At 46.0% G+C, this 21,110-nt stretch overlaps 1 protein-coding gene across 1 annotated transcript in view; it reads left to right on the forward strand.

Moving 5' to 3' along the window:
* Nucleotides 1–21,110, forward strand: part of LOC130122890 (cGMP-dependent protein kinase 2) — a 77,266-nt gene that overhangs the window by 45,810 nt on the left and 10,346 nt on the right. Inside the window, exons 15-18 of the mRNA XM_056291943.1 lie at nt 2,402–2,543; nt 2,717–2,880; nt 4,566–4,688; nt 5,081–5,143. Of these exons, the coding sequence (XP_056147918.1) occupies nt 2,402–2,543; nt 2,717–2,880; nt 4,566–4,688; nt 5,081–5,143 (492 nt within the window). The remainder of the gene's footprint in view (nt 1–2,401; nt 2,544–2,716; nt 2,881–4,565; nt 4,689–5,080; nt 5,144–21,110) is intronic.

Here is a 21,110-nt window from a genome sequence, read left to right on the forward strand (position 1 = left end):
ATGTAACAACATGCAACAGTATGTACCAGCATGTAACAGCATGTAACATCATGTAACAGCATGTAACATCATGTAACAGCATGCAACAGTATGTACCAGCATGTAACATCATGTAACAACATGTAACATCATGTAACAGCATGTAACATCATGTATCAGTATGTAACATCATGTATCAGTATGTAACATCATGTAACATCATGTAACATCATGTAACATCATGTAACAACATGTAACAACATGTAACATCATGTATCAGCATGTAACATCATGTATCAGTATGTAACATCATGTATCAGTATGTAACAACATGTAACAGCATGTAACATCATGTATCAGTATGTAACAGCATGTACCAGCATGTAACATCATGTAACAACATGTAACATCATGTATCAGTATGTAACAGCATGTACCAGCATGTAACATCATGTAACAACATGTAACATCATGTATCAGTATGTAACAGCATGTACCAGCATGTAACATCATGTAACAACATGTAACATCATGTATCAGTATGTAACATCATGTATCAGTATGTAACATCATGTAACATCATGTAACATCATGTAACAACATGTAACAGCATGTAACATCATGTATCAGTATGTAACAGCATGTACCAGCATGTAACAACATGTAACAGCATGTAACATCATGTATCAGTATGTAACATCATGTAACAGCATGTAACATCATGTACCAGCATGTGACAACATGCGACTGGTTAACGTTGTCGCTTGCGGAGTGGGAGACATGGGTTCGTGTCCCAGCTGTGGCGACGGTCTCCCGGACTGCCCCCCTGAATTCGCTACATTGGTGTCAGAAGTGGGATGATGAGACCGTAAGGCCATCGGAAGCGTAGGCGCCCAGAGGCGTGAAGGAGCTGATATGCTTAAGCGCAGGGACGCGCTTCCCGAAGGAGGGGGGTAGTGTAACGTGCATGGATAAGTAGACACGTTGGCCCTTGGCTAACGGGTCGGACCCTGTAGTCGACTGGTTAACGTTGTCGCTTGCGGTGTGGGAGACACAGGTTCGCGTCCCGGCTGTGGCGACAGTTTCCAGGCTGCTCCTTGAATTCGTTACGTGCTGTTGACTAAAGGGTCCGACCCGTTAGCCAAGGGCCAACTTGTCTACCTATCCATGCACGTTACACTTCTGACACCAACGTAGTGAAGACCGTAAGGCCATCGGAAGCGTATGCGCCCAGAGGTTTGAAGGAGCTGATATGCTTAAGCGCGGGGACACGCCTCCCGAAGGAGGAGGGGGGTGTGGTAGTGTAACGTAAATGGATAAGTAGACACGCTGGCCCTTGGCTAACGGGTTGGACCCTTTAGTCGACTGGTTAACGTTAGTCGCTTGTGGTTTACTCTGTACTGTACATGATCTGAGTTGTTTTGAAGTCAACCAAATCTTTGAGTTTTACTGCTTCCAGTCTGATAAAGAGTGAGTTTGTAGGCTGTCTGTAGGTGGTTTTGTTTACAATTCTTTCTTTTTGAAGGATGAGGATTGGATGTGTGTTTGTTTTGTATGTGTTCCTCCACACCTCCACACAGGAGGAGATGTATGAAAGTATGAAGGAGCAGTACAAGGTGTATAGTGCTGGTTGATGCAGGAGATCTTTCACTTTATATAATATTGCAACTGTCTTTGATATTCTTGCTTTAATATACCGTAATATACTTTATATGTGGCTTCCAACATAGTTTATTGTCTGTTATTACTCCAAGAAATGTGATTTCTGACACTTTGTCGATTTCTACATCATTTGTTATGAGCTTCTTGTTTGAGTTTGTTGTCCGATTCCCAAATATTATGAATGTTGTTTAGCTTAGATTTAGCGTTGGTTTATTTGAATCAAACCAACTCTTTAGTTTCTTCAATTCATTTCCTGCGGTATCCAAAAGTTGTTCCAAGTTGTCCCCACTGCAAAGTAGGTGCAAATAAAATTATTTTTATTGTTTTGGAAACCTCACATATATTATTAATGTACAACATAAAATAAAGTTTTTATTAAGTTTTCAAAAGGCTATAAACAGTACAGTACAACAATGGCCCCAACACTGAGCCTTGAGGAATCCCACACTTAACCTTCATTAATTGTGATTTAAAATTATTAATTTGCACATATTGGTTCCTATTATTTAGGTAACTGGGTAGTCAAGAAAGAGCTACTCCTCTGATTCCATATTTTTTTGTAGTTTTATTGATAATAAGTCGTGGCCAGCCGTATCAAATGCGTGTTTTAGATCTAGGAATACTCCTACAGCAGCATATTCTTTATTTTCTATAGCGGTTGTTACCTCCTCCTCAAAATCAATGAGTGCAAATGATGTAGTCATTTGCATTACCGACGTCAACTGAAATGCATTTTTTTAATCTTTTACTTGCCTACCAGGAGTTGCTTTGACGAGTCCACGGCCCGGTTCTGTATTGGCTGCGTCCTGGAGGCCTTTGACCATCTTCACGTTAGGGGTATCATCTACAGGGATTTAAAACCAGAGAACCTGCTGCTGGATTCTGAGGGTTATGTCAAAATGGTGAGAAATCTGGTCACTTTTTTTTAATAGCAGAATCTGTGTGCTCGTTTTTTTATGTTTCATTTTTAGAGGAACGTCATCTGTGATTGTATTTCTGCCTGTAAAAATACAATTATGGATGACGGAATGTAGTTCAGTATCAACATGAACTCAATCTTTTTCTACCACCTCAGGCTGATTTTGGTTTTGCCAAAAAGATTGGCATGGGGAAGAAGACCTGGACATTCTGCGGGACTCCAGAGTACGTGGCCCCGGAGGTCATCATGAATAAGGGCCACGACTTCGGAGCGGATTGCTGGTCACTGGGAATCCTCATCTTTGAGCTCCTAACTGGAAAGTAAGACACTAAATCCAGCTGCAACCAGCATATGCGTCTATGATGACTACCACTACTACCAGTACTACTACTGCTATTACTACTACTACACTGCTACTACTACCACTACTACTACTACTCCTACTATTACTACTACTACTACTCCACTACACTACTTCTACTATGCTACTACTACTACACTACTACTACTACTACTACTACTACTACTACTACTACTTTCGGCTGCTCCCGTTAGGGGGCGCCACAGTGGATCATCTGTTTCCATCTCTTCCTGTCTTCTGCATCTTCCTCTGTCACACCAGCCACCTGCATGTCCTCCCTCACCACATCCATAAACCTCCTCTTTGGGCTTCCTCTTCTCCTCTTCCCTGGCAGCTCCATCTTCAGCATCCTTCTCCCAATATACCCAGCGTCTCTCCTCCACACATGTCCAAACCATCTCCATCTTGTCTCTCTTGCTTTGTCTCCAAACCGTCCACCTGAGCTGTCCCTCTAATATACTCGTTCCTAATCCTGTCCTTCTTCATCACTCCCAATGAACATCTTATCAGATTTATGATAACACACATATTTGATTAGGCAAAGGTTGTACGCCGGATGCCCTCCCTGACGTAACCCTCTCTGTTTAAGAATGCAGTAAGAATGCACTTGGCATTGTGCAAGGGAACGAACACCAGCTGACAGTCATCCTGCCTGGCCTTCAGTCCCTTGGACAGTGACTTTTGTTGTTGTTGTTTAGTCTGGATATATGTGTTAGTCTGGATATATGTGTTAGTCTGGATATATGTGTTAGTGTGGATATGTGTGTTAGTGTGGATATGTGTGTTAGTCTGGAGATATTTGTTAGTTTGGAGATATGTGTGTTAGTGTGGATATGTGTGTTAGTGTGGATATGTGTGTTAGTGTGGATATGTGTGTTAGTGTGGATATGTGTGTTAGTGTGGATATGTGTGTTAGTCTGGATATGTGTGTTAGTCTGGATATGTGTGTTAGTCTGGATATACTATATGTTAGTCTGGGGGAAATTATATGTCGTTTCATTTCATGTATGCAAGTACATGAAATGAAACGACATATAAAGTGTCCTTGATTCCTAATCCACACTGGCTGGTTTATTACATTGTTATTATATATATTTGTGTAGGACTGTAATACATAAAAGTCATTCATTTAAATGTGTGATACTGAGTGTTTTCCCTGCCAGTTAGGACTTTAAAAGTCTTCTAGCGTATTGTTTGTTGGCTTAACAAAGAATACGTCATGTCTGTTGATCTGCTTTCTACTGCATTTTGCATGAAAAACGTTGACACTCGTGTGTTGTGCTTAGTTTTCACCTCAGTAAGGGTTTTCTATAAGGTTTTCTATAAGGTTGTATATAAAGTTTTATATAAGCTTTATATAAGTTGTATATACGGTTTTATATAAGGATATGGACACACAGTGAGGAACAGCACTTCATGAGAATATACTTTCCTTGTTCTGGACTGGTTCTAAAACCAATCCAGAACAAGGAAATGCAGTTAATTCAAACTGTGGGCTTGCTAGACTGAATTTGGGGTTTGTTGGCGGCGTCATTCATTCAAAGTGGTTGTTTGGATTCCATATTTGTTTTGGAAAGACTTGGTTTTGCCTTCGCCAGCATCTGAAGCTGAAGGAGAAATCAGTTCAACCTGTCTTCTTCACAGTCCTCCTTTTGCTGGCTCAGATCCCATAAAGATCTACACCATGGTCCTCCACGGCATCGAGAAAGTGGACTTTCCAAAGAGAATAGGGAAACGTCCTGATGACCTCATCAGGAGACTCTGCAGGTAAGCCACGCTGATAAATTGTCAGAGTAGCACCACATGGCCGTACAGTTTAACTGTGACGTCTGTCTGCGGGGAGCTGCTCAGGGCAGCGTGGCAACTCGCTCTGTTGATTCTTTGTTGAACAACCGAGTGGTTTAATTGAAAGTGACGGGTTGTTGTCCTGCAGTGGTGTCAGACAGACAGGAGTGTGTGTTTCCATGATGCGGGTCATATCCACATTCAATATCTACGTCCATTAACAGTTAGCTGTTACTGAGACCTCCAGCCACATGGTAGAATAATCCAATATTATCTATATCTTAATCAAGTTAGATGGTTGGCATGGTTACGCTGTGAAAGCAGATGCTCGTTTACATGGACAGAGACAATAACATGGACATTTCCTCCACCAGGCTGAACCCTGTGGAGCGGCTGGGCAACAAAAAGAACGGCATCGTCGACATAAAGAAACACAAGTAAGGTGTCTTCTATATGTGGTGTAAATATACCCTCCATGGAACCAAGTGCACCAGAAATTAATTTTCTAATCAATTAAGTGGTGGTTTTTCCACTCACAACCCTTTAGCTTAGTTGGATCAAGTCTTTACTTATTATTACTATTATTATTATTATTACTTTGTGGGAGTGCAGGAATGAGGAGACGGAGAGGTCGAGTCGAGTCAATTTGTTTACTCGCCACACAAAACAACACCGATACAGCACAATCGCTCATGGCAACCTGCTAACCGCTAGGCTGCTGCAAACATGGCTCATCCCGGAAACCCTCTGCAGTGTCTACGTCAGCACTCTAAATGTCCGCCTTAAAGGAGCAGCAGCCCCTGGTGAATCTACCCTCATCTATGTGTCACCACACAGGCCCCCCCAGAATTCACCATGACGAAAAAATGCAACAAAACAGTACTCAGTTAAACACAAACAGCCAACAGGCGAACAGTCCTCAGTGAAACCGTCAACGTCTCGGGGGGCCGGACCAGGCGGCCAAAACGGCTGCGCCGAATGGGTATGGGGGCAGGGGCAGGGGCAGGGGACAGAGCCGCAGCCCTGGCAGGGGCCGAGGCTGGGCCAGGGGCCTGAGAAGGGGGGCGTCCATGCCGTGAGGGCAGGGCCAGTTCGACCGGCCCACCCAGGTCCAATTGGGCAGGCTTGAGACGGTCCACCGAGACCCGCTCCGGCTTGCCCCATGTCCACCACAAAGTTCTTAGGCCCCGCTTCCAGGACGCGGAAGGGCCCGTCGTAGGGGGGCTGCACGGGGTACAGTGGCTGTCGTGGCGGATGAAGACGTACCTGGCTGACAGCAGATCCTTGGGGACGTAGGACTGAGGGAGGCAGTGGTGAGATGTAGGGATCGGAGCGAAAGCGTTGGCACTGTCCCGGGCCGGGCCACAGCCCGATGAGAAGCTGCTGACCAGGGGGCCACGACGTCCGGGAGAAACTCATCCGGGACATGCAGCGGCTGGCCGTAAACCAGCTCGGCAGATGAGGACTGGAGGTCTTCCTTGGGGGCAGAGCGAAGGCCGAGCATGACCCATGGGGGGCGATCAACCCAGTTGCTGTCTGTGAGGCTGACACGAAGACAGCCTTCATAGACCGATGAAACCGCTCACAAAGTCCATTGCCCTGCGGGTTGTATGCTGTGGTGCGGTGGAGCTTCACCCCCAGCCCCTCCGTGACTGCAGTCCAGAGCTCTGACGTGAACTGCGGGCCCCTGTCAAAGGTGAGGTCAGCCGGCGTGCCAAAACGGGCTACCGAGGACCCGATGAACGCCCGGACCACCTCAGTAGACGTGGTCGATGACAGGTGAACAGCTTCCGGCCACCTGGTGGTCCTGTCCACCATGGTGAGAAGGTGAGTGAACCCGTGCGAGGGGGGCAGGGGGGCTACCAGGTCCATATTCACATGGTCAAAACGCCTCTCGGGCACCAGGGATGGCACCAAGGGGGCTTTGGTATGACGGTATACTTTGGAACGCTGGCACGCCACGCAGGAGTCAGCCCAGGTCTTGACGTCCTTCCTGAGGCCGGGCCAGACGAACTTGGCCCCCACCAGCTTAGTGGACACCTTCACACCCGGGTGGGAAAGGCCATGGATAATGTCAAAAACATGGCGCTGCCAGCCGGTGGGCACCGTGGGGCGGGGCTGGCCCGTGGAAATGTTACGTGGCAGATCGGACTGTGAGGAATCTGGGTGTGATCCTGGATGACCAACTGTCGTTTGCTGCAAACGTTGCATCGGTTGCTCACTCCTGCAGATTTCTCCTCTATAACATCAGGAGGATTCGCCCATTCCTCACTGACGAGATGGCACAGGTGCTCATCCAGGCTCTGGTCATCTCCCGGCTGGACTACGGCAACTCCCTCATTGCTGGCGCCCCGGCGTCGGCCATCAGATCTCTGGAGCTTGTTCAGAAAGCTGCAGCTCATCTGGTGTTCAACCGCCCTAAGTTCTACCACACACCTCCCCTTCCCATGTCCCTACACTGGCTCCCAGTAGCTGCTTGCATCCATTTTGAGACTCTGGTGCTAGCTTATAGGGCAGTGAAAGGAACAGCGCCTTCCTATCTCCAGGCCATGGTCAAGCCCTACACCCCCGCCCTACCACTTCGCTCTGCTGCCTCGGGACGCCTGGTTGCCCCGTCGCTCAGAGGCCCCTGCTGCCGATCGACCCGGTCACGGCTCTTTTCTGTCCTGGCCCCACAGTGGTGGAATGAACTCCCCGCTGACTGCTCATTTTTCGGCGCAGGTTGAAAACTCACCTCTTCAAGAACTACTACCGTGTTACTTGTTCTTAGCACTTATTGTATTCACTCATTTAAAAAAACAAAAAAAAGTATTTCTTGCGCTTTTACTTTAGCACTGGTTTTGCTCTTAGATGCACTTGTGACCTGTGATGACTAGCAGTTCTCCGGATTTCCTACGTTAAATGGTGCACTTATTGTAAGTCGCTTTGGATAAAAGCGTCGGTTAAATGACTGTAATGTAATGTAACTACTGTACTATACATGAGGACACAGACCACTCCACATGTCAAGTTTTCACATCTCATAACTCATACCACAAAACAGACTTCATAATGATGATGATTATAATAATAGTAGTAGTAGTAGTAGTAGTAGTAGTAGTAGTAGGACGGCACGGTGGCACAGTGGTTAGCGCGGTCGCCTCACAGCAAGAAGTTCCTGGGTTCCAGCCCCGGGGTAGTCCAACCTTGGTGGGTCGTCCCGGGTCGTCCTCTGTGTGGTTTTGCATGTTCTCCCCGTGTCTGTGTGGGTTTCCTCCGGGGGCTCCGGTTTCCTCCCAAAGACATGTAGGTCAGGTGAATCGGCCGTACTAAATTGTCCCTAGGAATGCATGTGTGTGTGTTGTCATAGATGTGAGTTTTATGACATGTGTTTTACGACAGTTGCTACTGTAAGTGGCAAAGGTGGTGCCGAAAAGCAGTCTGTACGTTACACACGGATGCTGATGTTGTTGTTGTGGAGCCCAAGAGCACGGAGAATAAACCCATCGTTTAATGGCAAAATACTGAACTCTCGCTAGTCATTCTTATAATAAACAAAAGCTAGTTTATTAGTTTATTACATGGTGTCAGAAGCGGCCGAGCATGGCAAAGTTTCAACCGCCAGAGAGCCTTTGCTTTGAGAAGCCCGCCGAGTGGCCCGACTGGAAAGAACGGGTTACCCGCTACAGAAGGGCTACTACACTGGACCGAGAGCACGGCCCAGTTCAAGGAAGCTCGCTGGTGTGTGCACTCGGGAAAGCAGCAGAACATATTCTTAGAAGATGAGTCTTGGAAGATGAGTCTTGGAAGATGAGTCGCAGTATGAGGTTGTATTGGCGAAGGTTGATGCATGTTTCATCCCGAGACGCAACGTTATTCACGAGCGAGCACGCTTTAACCAGCGCGTGCAGCGTGCGGGGAGCGTGCAGAGACATTCATTGGTGCTCTGTACGAAGTGTCGGAGCACTGCGACTTCAGGTCAAACTGTGAGGAAGACATCAGGGACCGCATCGTGGTGGGCATTCGGGATAAAGACCTGTCACAGAGGCTACAGCTGACCCCGGACCTCACTCTGGAGACGACTGTGCAGGAGGCGTGGCAGTCAGAGGAGGTGAAAGCTCAGGTCAATCAGCAGGGAGGGAGGGCTTGTGCTATATAGGAGGTAGCACAGCAACGGCGCAAAGGCAAAATGGCGGCGCCCACAGAGCGACAAGCCCAGGGACCGTCACAGTGACCGCAGAAAGTGCGGGCGGTGCGGCGAAACACCACTCAACCAGGAGGATAAGTGCCCAGCAAGGAAGTCTACTTGCAACAAATGTGGGAAAAGTGGACACTGGGAGAGGGTCTGTAAAAGCAGGCTGGTGAGTGAAGTGACTGAGGGTGAGGAACATGATGGACACTGTTATCTGGGCTCAGTTAATAGCACACCTCACAGTGAAGATGAATGAACAGTTACATTGAACATCAGTAGTGTTCTTTCTTTTCTTTTCCATGATGATGCTGGTCACGTGGCTTGGGTCCTGGACTGTTCCGATGTCATCTGGACACTGCTTGGCATCCTGTGCATCATATTCTTCATAAAGTTTATGTCCATTATAATTCTGTTATCCTCTTTCAGTGTTGTGTTGTGTAAATTGCGTGAACACAACATCCATTGCACGCTGTCCGTCTTGGGAGAGAGAGCTCCTCCTCTGTTGCTCTCCCTGAGGTTTCTTCCTATTTTTTCTCCCTGTTAAAGGGTTTTTTATTTTAGGGAGTTGTTCCTTATCCAATGAGAGGGTCTAAGGACAGGATGTTGTGTTGCTGTTAAGCCCACCGAGGCAAATTTGTAATTTGTGACATTGGGCTATACAATTAAAATTGATTTGATTAGATTAGTGTGCCCATAGAATTTAAAATGGACACAGGGGCTGATTGTAGCATCATGAGTGAAGCGGTGTACAAAACACTTGAGCCCAAGAGAGCCCTACAGAGGCCAAAGAAAGTACTGAGTGATCCAGGGGGCGGTTTGAACTGTTTAGGGCAGTTTATAACTCAGACCAGCTACAAAGGCAAACCATACACATTCAGGCTCCATGTTATTAGAGGGGCGAGCGTGAATAACCTACTCAGCAGGCCTGTAGCTTTAGCAATGGGGCTAGTAAAGAAAGTGTATGAAAGCAGCAGCAGTGAACAGGAGTTTGGTCTACTTAAAACGCAGCCTGTAAAAATAGTGCTGCAGGAAAATGCCCAGCACTATGCAGTCTGCACCGCACGCCATGTTCCCATGCCCATCCTGGGTGCAGTGAAAGAAGAGTTGGAACGGATGGAAGCCAACGACATCATTGAGGCTGTGACTGAACCCACAGAGTGGTGCGCCCCGATGGTGCCAGTCCCAAAAAAGTCGGGTAAAGCGTGCATCTGTGTCGACTTAAAGAAGCTTAACAAAGCTGTCAAGAGAGAGAGGTTCATACTGCCGACATCAGAGGAGATGATCGCTGAGCTCAACGGCTCCACAGTATTGTTTTTTACACGTCTTCCATTTAGGATCACCAGTGCCCCTGAGATCTTTCAAAAAAAGATGATGGAGATGCTGGAGGGGCTGCAGGGAGTTGCCGTTTACATGGACGACATCATCGTCCACGGCAGCGACATGAGAGAGCAAGATGAATGGCTGCAGAAAGTCATGGAGCGACTAGAGTCTGCAGGCCTAAATCTGAACACAGAGATGTGTGTGCTGAGAAAGACGAGCTACACTTCCTGGGTCAGGTGATCAATAACGATGGAGTGCGACCCGACCCAGCCAAAGTATCTGCAGTTAACAACCTCAACCCGCTTGAAAATGTCCAAGAGCTGAAGAGGGCGCTCGGCATGATACATTACCTGGGGAAATACATTCCCGACCTAGCTACAGTGGGCGAGCCACTGTATGGACCGCTAAAGTCCGACTCAGTGTGGATATGGGGTCCAGCACAGCAGATAGCCTTAAAAATGAATCAAAGAGCTCCTCACAACATCACCTACCTTGGTGTTCTATGACGTAAACAAGAGCAGAGTAGTCTCAGCCAACGCAAGCAGCTATGCGATAGGTGGTGTCCTGCAGCTCCATGGCGAGGACTGGAGACCAGGGGCGTACTGTTCAAGGCGACTGAGCGATGCTGAAACGAGGTACGCTCAAACAGAAAAGGAGTGCCTGGCTTGTGTGTGGGCATGTGAGAGGTTTGAAGTGTACTTCCACGGCCTGCCTGCATTCAAACTGATCACAGATCACAAACCCCTCATTCCACTGACGAACTCTAGAGATCTCGACAATGTGCCGATCCGCTGCCAGAGACTTCTCATGCGGTTGATGAGGTTCAACCTGGAGGCAGAATATGCACCGGGAAGACCCTTGTCATGGCAGACATGCTGTCCAGGAGTCTACAGAGGGACCCAGAGTACAGCCGAGACAGTCACACAGACGTGGAGTGTTACATCGCAGCTGTGATCGGCACCATTCTGGCACCGCCACAGAAGATGGACAGCATCCGAGCAGAGACAGCAGCTGACGAGCAGCTCCAAGAAGTGATCAGGTACATACAAGGGGGGTGGGTGGCCTGAACACACCGCACACATGCAGCTGTGTCAAAGACTACTTTCCAGTGAGAAATGAACTGTCTGTACACGACGGGGTAGTCACCAGGGGGAGTAGGATAGTGATACCAGGGACAGTGAGGGCATACATGAGGGCCACTAAGGGCTTAAGAAATGCCGAGACAGAGCCAGCACTTCAGTGTGGTGGCCTGGCATAGCCTCGCAGATCACACACAAGGTCGAGAACTGCATGTACTCTCGTGAGCAGAGGAGAGCACAGAGCAGAGAGCCTCTCTCGTCAACACCTCTCCCAGACAGGCCGTGGAAGAAAATCGGCATAGATTTGTGTGAACATGAAAGAGAAAATTACCTGGTCATAACGGACTACTACTCTCGATACCTGGAGATACTCCACATGTCAACCACGGCAAGCGCACAGGTAGCCTTGACCTAAGAGCTACATTTGCAACGGGCCACAGTTCAGGAATGATGTCTTCAGAGACTTTGCCCGTGAAATGGACTTCGAGCACACGACCTCTAGCCCCCATAACCCACAAGGAAACGGACATGCAGAGCATGCAGTCCAAACAGCCAAGGGGATTCTGAAACAAAAAGATCCTCTCCTGGCTCTCATGATCTACAGATCCTCTCCACACAGCAGCAAGGGTGTCAGTTTGGCCGAACTCCTGATGGGGCGGAAAATCAGGACGACCCTGCCCATCTTTCCCAAGAATCTGCAACCAAAGTGGCCGAGCCGACGTCACGTCAGAGCTAGAGATGCTGCGGAGAAGAGTAAACAGGCCTTTTACTACAACAAGCGTCATGGTGTGAAAAAGCTCACACCACTACAGCAAAGAGACCATGTCCTCACAAGGCTGGACCATCAAAAAGCCTGGGCCACACCGGCAGTAGTGGCAGGTGAGAGCACTACACAGAGGACGTACATCATCGAGACAGAGCAAGGAGCTCTGTACAGGCAAAACCGTCGCCATCTCCAAGCGGTGCCCATTGCAGGGTCCCCAGTGGAGGCCAACACAAACCCCAGGAATGACCCACCAGACGTTCAGGAGAGCCCAAAACATAGCTCACCTGGCCCAAAAGTGAACACTGATGGACTGCCACAAACCAGGTCTGGTAGGCTTGTTAAACCTGTCCAGAGATGTGACCTGTGAAAGGAAGGTTTAGTTAGAGACTTGAGTTTGAAAGAAAAAAAAAGGAAAACAGGACTGTCATGTTTGTTTGTTTTTTCGTGTGAAAACAAAAAAAGGAAGACATTGGCTGTTATACATGTTTGCTGATAAGAGACATGTCACGGTTGTTTAGTGTGAAAAAAATATGACATTGTTGGTTATGCATGTTTGTTGAGAGACAATGGTTGGTAAACATTTACTCTCTCTCTTCGGTTACTCCTAGGCCACAAGAGGGTGCTGTTGTTTATATTAAGCATTGAGCGTTCCGTGGATATGGATAATGGCAGTATCTAAAAGGGGGAGATGTCATAGATGTGAGTTTAATGACATGTGTTTTACGAGGGTTGCTACTGTAAGTGGGAGGTGCCGAAAAGCAGGCAGTACGTTACACACAGATGCTGATGCTGTTGTGGAGCCTAAGAGCACGGTGAATAGACATCCTTTCATTGCAAAATACTGAACTCTCGCTAGTCATTCTTATAATAAACAAAAGCTAGTTTATTATGCGTGTGTGTGTGGGCCCTGTGTGATGGCCTGGCGTCCTGTCCAGGGTGTCGCCCCGCCTGCCGCCCAGTGACTGCTGGGATAGGCTCCAGCATCCCTGCGGCCCTGAGAACAGGATAAGTGGTGTGCAGAATGGATGGATGGCAGATAAGCTGAGAAAAGAAATCAGTAATGAAGTGAGGAAGGCAGAGTATTTTGCACTCATGGTAGGTGAGAGTAAAGACGTGAGTAAGAAAGAACAAATTTCTGTCGTGGTATTTGAACAAAGATGCTATTCACGAGGAATTCTTACATTATACCCCGGCTGACGGACTGGATGCAGACTCCCTACTGAACAGTCAGTCGGTGCAACATTGATCTCAATGCAGGTATCGGGCAGTGTTGTGACGGTGCGGCCGTGATGTCAGATGTAACAGCGGGGTGCAAGAAAAGCTTGGTAAAGAGGTGCCACAAGCACTTTACATACACTGCCATGCTCACAGGCTTAATCTGGTGCTGGTGGATTGCGTAAACAGTGTGAAAACTGCAGCTGAGTTTTATGAAATGGTGCGAATGCTGTATAATGTTTTCTCTGGGTCCATTGAGTATGATATCTTTATGAAAAAGCAGAAAGAACTTGAAGCGAAAGCATAGCTCATAGAGTTTAAAGAGAGACTGACATGCCCTTTCTGAACACATTTTTTAACATTGGGAGTTTGAATCATAACCGAAAATAGGTGTGGTTTTATGAATTCCAAGCTATTGGCTACTGTCTTTCTGGGTGTTCGGGGCTTGGTACCCCTCGTCACTTGCCGTAGGAAAAAAAAACAACACTTGGCGAATAATATGTTCGATGATACAAATAACTATTAAGATAAATAGCAATATGTCGTAGCACCAACTCGAATCAAGTAGCTAGCAGGGGGGGGGGTGAAAGAACGGCTTCTCCGTGGTTTTATAGCATCTCGCTACAGACACACCCTATATACAAACTTACTGGTGTCTCTGTATCCACCGGCAAAGTTTATCATTGGACACCATCTACAGTCAATCACAGATCTCTCTCGAGCGGCCACTGAATTTCTCCGTGGTCACATTCCAACTCGGATCACAGCCTATCAATAGGAACACAGCCTATCAGTAGGAACACAGCCTATCAGCAGGAACACATCCTATCAATAGCAACACAGCCTATCAATAGGAACACAGCCTTCTTGTCAAAGAAGTTAGCGAAGTCATCAGGGAAAGGGAGGAAATAGGAGGAGGAGGTTGAAGAAGTCTAGAGAAGGTTTCAAAGACTTTCTCAGGATTAGAGGCAGAGGATAGGATTTTGGAGTGATATAAGGCAGCCTTAGCAGCAGAAAGGGAGGAGGAGAAAGTGGAAAGAAGAGACTGGAAGTTGAGAAGGTCCTCTGGGAGTTTGCCTTTTCTCCATTTGCGCTCTGCCACTCTCAGGCTCTGTCTGTCAGTATGTATTGAGTCGGTCAGCCAAGGGGCAGGTGGAGTTGGGCGTGCAGGCCTGGAGGTGAGGGGACAGAAATTGTCCAGAGAAGAAGAGAGGGTAGAGAGAAGATCAGTAGCAGTGTCAGGGGGTAGGAGAGAGAAAGATTCAGGTGTAGGGAGGATAGAGGTAACAGAGGAAGTAGGATCAGTGGTGGTTAGAGAGTGGAGGTGTCTACAGGTGGAAACCATGTGGGTAGGGGAAGGGGCTGAGGCGGGTGAAGAGAGGGAGAGAGAGTAGGACATGAAATAGTGGTCAAAGAGCTGGAGGGGAATAACAGAGAGATTGGAAATAGGACAATGTCTAGTAAAGATAAGGTCCAGCTGGTTGCCGGCCTTGTGGGTAGGAGGAGAGGGTGAGAGGTGAAGGTCAGAGGAGGAGAGGAAAGAGAGAACAGGATCTAGCTTGTTAGTGTGGATGTTGAAGTCACCGAGAAGGATAAGTGCAGAGTCATCAACAGGGAAGTGCGAGACAAGTGTGTCAAGCTCCTCCAGAAACTCACCAAGGGGGCCTGGTGGGCGGTACACAACCACGATGGTGAGTTTGACTGGATAAGAGACAGTAACAGCATGAAATTCAAAAGAGGGTGGAGAAAATTGTGGAATGGAAACAAGACAGTATTTCCATTTCAGGGAGATCAGCAGGCCAGTACCACCACCCCGCCTCCCAGCTCTGGGAGTGTGAGAAAAAGTACACATCAGACAGAGCTGCGGGTGTGGTAGTGTTTTCTGGCATGATCCAGGTCTCAGTTAGAGCAAGAAAGTTGAGGGAGAGCAAGGATGCGTAGCCTGAGATAAACTCAGCTTTCGGCACCGCAGACTGGCAATTCCAGAGCCCTCCCGTCACCACTTGCTCAACGTGAGTGGAGAGAGTGGGATAGATGAGATTGGTAGGGTCACAGCGCCTAGGAGTGACCCAACGTCTATGCCAGCCCCGGGAAGAGGAAAGGACAGGAATGCGAAGGAAACACATAGTCTATACTAGGTCCATAAAATACAGATGACTGACCGGATCTAAAAAGAGCAGTCCGTGCTTGACGAAGTCTTGGCTTGAAAAAGTCGCGCTTGCGTTTGTTTACTCTAGCCTTCATTCAATCTAGGCTTGTTTGCCTGAGCCTTGGAAGTAGCAGCAGTGATTTAAAGAACACTGATTGCTAATTGTCTGCCATGAGTGCAGGCCACACCCTGTCCACTTAACACCCAATTGGCCAAAGAGGTACACTGAAAAGAGGCCTATTGCCCAGAAACTGGTCACTTATGTAAAACTCTTATCAAACCTCACACAATGCTAATAAAACTGCAAACAGCAAGTTACTAAGGAATATATTTAGAACCTAAAAGGATAACTAAGTCAAAACAGCTAGACAACAAGAAATATTTAAGGGCACACTAGGTGAAAACAGCTACAGCTAGAATAAGTAAATAAGACAAGTAAGTAAATAGAATAAGACAGCTACAGCTAGAATAAGATCCCACTAGGAACCAGCAGCAGATGTATAGACAAAAGGACTAATACTCAAGCAGCTGGAATAGACTAGTAGCAACTTGTTAAGCAAGAAAGATGATACTTACTCTATTCTAGATGAACCAGCAATTCAGAATAACTCCAGAAGTTAAAATGCACACATGTCTTTCTGTCTTTGCGTGAGCTCAGTGTAGTTGCTTGAGTGCTTATTTATGTACTCACTCACTTTCTGCTCTGGGGTTACTTGGATGGACAAGAACTCTAACTCTTCACTTCGCTCTGCAATAAGCTGAGCAGCAGCAGACTATATTACCTCTGCTTTTGCCATTAAAGCGTCAGCTTCTTTTTTGGCTTGAAGTGCATCAAGAGTTGCATTTAAGTGGACCTTTTCAACATTTTCATTAGCTTCTATGTGAGCTTTCTCTAATTTAATGTTCATTTCTTGGTCAGCGTATACTGCTCTGGCTTTAGCACCCTGTGCTTCAGCCAGTGCTAGTGCTGCTGCCATACTGGCTCTAGTTGATGCAGGCGATCTTTTAGAAGATCCTGCTGACGATCTAACACTCAGCTTTCTTGAAGATTTTGAGGACTTTAAGGAGTGAGAGGAGACTGACTTATTCTCCTCACTGTCTTGACCTTGAGCCTCTAAATGTTCCATTATGTCGATCAGTGCTTGACTTGAAAAGGCTTTGTCTGTTACTGACCTCTGGCTGAGTCCGACAACTAGTTGATGTCCCTCACAGAGTTCTATCTTTTCACTGTACTGCTACACCCAATGTGATTCTTGTCCTATATTAGGTTTTACAGCCAGCTAAACTCTCCCTTGCATCATATCCTCCAAGGAACTGACCAGTGTTGTATATGGACGGGATTTAATATCAAGGAAGTGTGAAACTGAAAATAAACATACAGAAAAGCATACATCAGTATACAATACAAAACAGCTTACTCAATCTAGAATTGCAGTTAGGATAACTAATCCTCTATTTTTCAGGAAACAAAGGTAAGTATAAAACTAACATTTTCTTTGCAGGAATAAAATGTAAGTTGTAACTAATCAGGTATAGCACTGAACTCTGTATTTACACTAGCATCCAAGGTATAGCCTAAATGCCATCATTAAAATGTGCTGTCATACATGTTACCAAAATTATACAAACTGTAGCAAATATGTAAAAAATACTTCAAAATAAAGATTCTAGCAATGATGGATAATAGCTTTACTTACAGATATTGCCACTCAAAGGGGTAGAAACTAGGTGATGGCTAATGATGGAGCATGAATATTGCTCTGTTGTCACACAATTTTCTTGTTGTCACAGGAAAAGGAAGTAGCTGAAACTGCGGTACTTCTCTATGCCACTATAAGGCAAAATACTCAAGATAATTGAACTATGCCCCTAGTGGCAGGGAGGCTCTAAAAATAAAGGAAACCGTTCCATTACACTAGGTGTCTAACGGTTTGTTATATTTCCCTGGAGATGTAAGTTATGCTAGGTGTCTAACGGTTTGTTATATACCTGGAGATGTAAGTTATGCTAGGTGTCTAACGGTTTGTTATATACCTGGAGATGTATGTTATACTAGGTGTCTAACGGTTTGTACCTGGAGATGTATGTTATGTTAGCTGTCTAACAGTTTGTTATATATCTAGAGATGTATGTTATGCTAGGTGTCTAACGGTTTGTTTTAAACTACCTGGAGATGTATGTTATGCTAGGTGTCTAACGGTTTGTTATATACCTGGAGAAGTATGTTATGCTAGGTGTCTAACGGTTTGTTATATACCTGGAGATGTATGTGATGCTAGGTGTCTAACGGTTTGTTATATACCTGGAGAAGTATGTTATGCTAGGTGTCTAACGGTTTGTTATATACTACCTGGAGATGTATGTTATGCTAGGTGTCTAACGGTTTGTTATATACTACCTGGAGATGTATGTGATGCTAGGTGTCTAACGGTTTGTTATATACTACCTGGAGATGTGTCTTATGCTAGGTGTCTAACGGTTTGTTATATACCTGGAGATGTATGTTATACTAGGTGTCTAACGGTTTGTTATATACCTGGAGATGTATGTTATGATAGCTGTCTAACGGTTTGTTACATACCTGGAGATGTATGTTATGATAGCTGTCTAACGGTTTGTGACATACCTGGAGATGTATGTTATACTAGGTGTCTAACGGTCTGTTATATACCTGGAGATGTATGTTATGCTAGGTGTATATACCTGGAGATGTGTGTTATGCTAGGTGTCTAACGGTCTGTTATATACTTGGAGATGTCTGTGAATGTTCTCATTCATCCAGGTCATGGTTATCCAAAGGAACTGAGTCAAGTGCAACTGGACTTGGTATATATCCGTGAAGACGTTTCACCTCTCATCCAAGAGGCTTCATCAGTTCGTGCCTTTCTGACTAGACCAGGCTAGTCTGACTGGCTGGTGATGAGACTCAGATATTTATCCTCTTTGGAGTCGTTATCAGAGGTATTGATGTGCATGGCTCTTTGTGATCCGATGTTAAGCAGCGACGGTGATTGGGGATGTTAGTTTCGACTTCGTTAGTGCTCCATTCAGTGGTCATGAGAGTGGTTGGAGCCGTTAGCGAGCGACTGTTGTTCTTGGAGGCTAGGCTTCTTGAGTCTCCTGGGTAGAGATGAAAGGACGGCATTGTAAGTGGGAGATAGGTGGTGTCGCAGACCTCCTCCTCTGTTGAGGGATGGTTTTTCCAGTTTCACATAGATGGCTTCCTTCACTCCTCTTTCAAACCATCTATCTTCCCTGTCCAAAATGTGTACGTTGCTGTCCTGGAAGGAGTGTGTCTTCTCCTTTAGGTGTAGATAGACTGCTGCTGAGTCTTGTCCTGAGGAGTTTGGCCTTCTGTGTTGGGCCATCCGTTTGTGTAGTGGTTGTTTGGTTTCTCCTATGTATAGGTCAGTGCAATCCTCATTGCGTTGTACGGCACACACCAGATTGCTTTTCCGGGTGTGTGGTACACGGTCTTTGGGATGAACCAGTCTTTGTCGGAGTGTGTTGCTGGGTTTGAAGTATACCGGGATGCGGTGTTTGTTGAAAATTCTCCTGAGTTTCTCGGAGACCCAGAAACATACGGGGTGACTGTGCTCTTCCTTCTGTTCCTTTTCTCCTCATCGCTCACCCAGTTGGTCTTTTTGGAACGTGTTGCAGTTTTCACAAAGGTCCAACTGGGGTTGCCACAGGTTTTTAAAGCTCCCCTCAGGTGCTTGTGTTCTTCCCGTTGGGCCTGAGTGAAGATTGTAGACTACAGAAACCACTTGCGATTCAATCTGAGATGCAGACAACACAGGCTCATACCCACTAGCCTGTGCTAGTGGGGAGCTCCGGGCAGGGCCGTGATCCCTGGGCCCACAGGACACGCAGACCAAGTTCTCCCAGCCGATCCAGCGCCAGCTCTCCCAGCCATCAAATGAAGACACAAACTTAGATGCAGACATGGACAAAGACACTGCATGGACGTCACTGGGTGAGGCCGCCGAAACGTAAGTTCACGCCGCCCTCTTTCCACACTGGTACTGGGTGAGGCTGCCTCAAATGTGAATTCGCTCCGCCATCTTTATGATGTTTTAGCGAGTTGGGAGTTGTAAAGGCTTTCACAGAAAGTTGAATCTATTTATCTGGACACCTGGATACCTGGAGTACCTGGATTATTGAGCATGCCTGAAGATATTGTAAAGGTTTATTGTCCATTTGAATGTATTTATAAAAAATAATTTGTAACAAAATACTTTAAGAACTTGTATTTGTGTATTTGAAATACTTAAATTACATTATTTAATATGTAATTTTATTCTCAAATAAGACATATTTTTATCCCCAGGTGTACAACAATTAGCCTAATCACAGTCTTTGGCTAAATGCAAGTGAATCACGTGACATGTGCTGTCGGGTCCAGCAGCACTCATTGTGAACTACCGTATTTCAGTTGTGTTCCTGGTGATGAGCAGTAGCTTGAGGAAAGAAGCTGCTGCTTTGGTGTTTGGTGCAAATTCCCCCTAAGATAAAGGTATGTAATCAACATATGATCAGATATTGCCTGCTAAGGCGAGCTTTCTGAATGACACTAAAATACAACAGAAGAAAAGAGCAATTACCGAACACATGTGCTCTAGAACTGGCAAATATACTTACTAGCTACTAATGTTAGCATACCAGCTAACGTCACTAGCTAGTAATGTTGGCATACCAGCTAACGTCAGTAGCTAGTAATGTTAGCATACCAGCTAACGTCACTAGCTAGTAATGTTAGCATACCAGCTAACGTCACTAGCTAGTAATGTTAGCATACCAGCTAACGTCAGTAGCTAGTAGCGTTGCTAGTAACGTCCCAGACACGCTCCGGCGGCTGGAACAGTGACATCTGGTGGTTAGTCACCATGGGACGCTTCGTTAGCGAGATTATTTGTTAGCAGCTTCTGTACGCATGACAGAATTGATTTCCAGCAGAGCTACATTTAGGAGTTTTATTGTGGCCATTCTTAATAGTTGTCAGGGAAAAAGCTTGCGCAGTCCTCCTGAGGATAAGGATAACATTTTACAGTGTTTGCTTTGTCAGGAGATGGTCAGGTTAATTTTCAGGTTAAAAAAAATCATTGATTTTAAGAAAGCAAGTCACGTATCAATTAAAATCTTTCATTCTGATCTTTACTCTAAAGCTAAGTGTTGTTCATCTTTGTGTACAAAACGTTTTACAATATGGATCATAGAGAGTTAATACAATTCAAAGGGAATTGACTCCATTCCTGGACAATACTTAAGTAACACACAAATGACTGCGTTTTAGAGTCTTATTACGTGAGCTGTTAGTGTTTTTGAATGCTGTTGGTTTTAAGTTGTAACTGGCAGGCCTAATCATTTTAATGGTATCTTTATACATAGTTCTTTAGGTAGAAGTCAGTCATCTCATGGGATGAGTGGCAAGGAATCACCAGAGCCTGGTCAGGCTGGCCCATCATCTGCCACATCTGCAGAAGAAGAAGCCACACCAATGCCCAAATGTTCAATGCCGGATGGGAAATACTACCAAATAGTGAAGCAGATCCCAAACGGAAAGATAGAGGCTGAGTGTCAGCTGTGCACTAACAAAAAGTTCATAATATGTGGCTCTCTTGCAGCGACATCACATTTTAAAACCCACTTGAAATGAAGGCACCCTGGCAAAGGAATTTGAAGACCACAAAAATGAACTTGCCAG

Source organism: Lampris incognitus, chromosome 13 (genome assembly GCF_029633865.1).
Source record: "Lampris incognitus isolate fLamInc1 chromosome 13, fLamInc1.hap2, whole genome shotgun sequence".
Taxonomy (NCBI): Eukaryota; Metazoa; Chordata; class Actinopteri; order Lampriformes; family Lampridae; genus Lampris; species Lampris incognitus.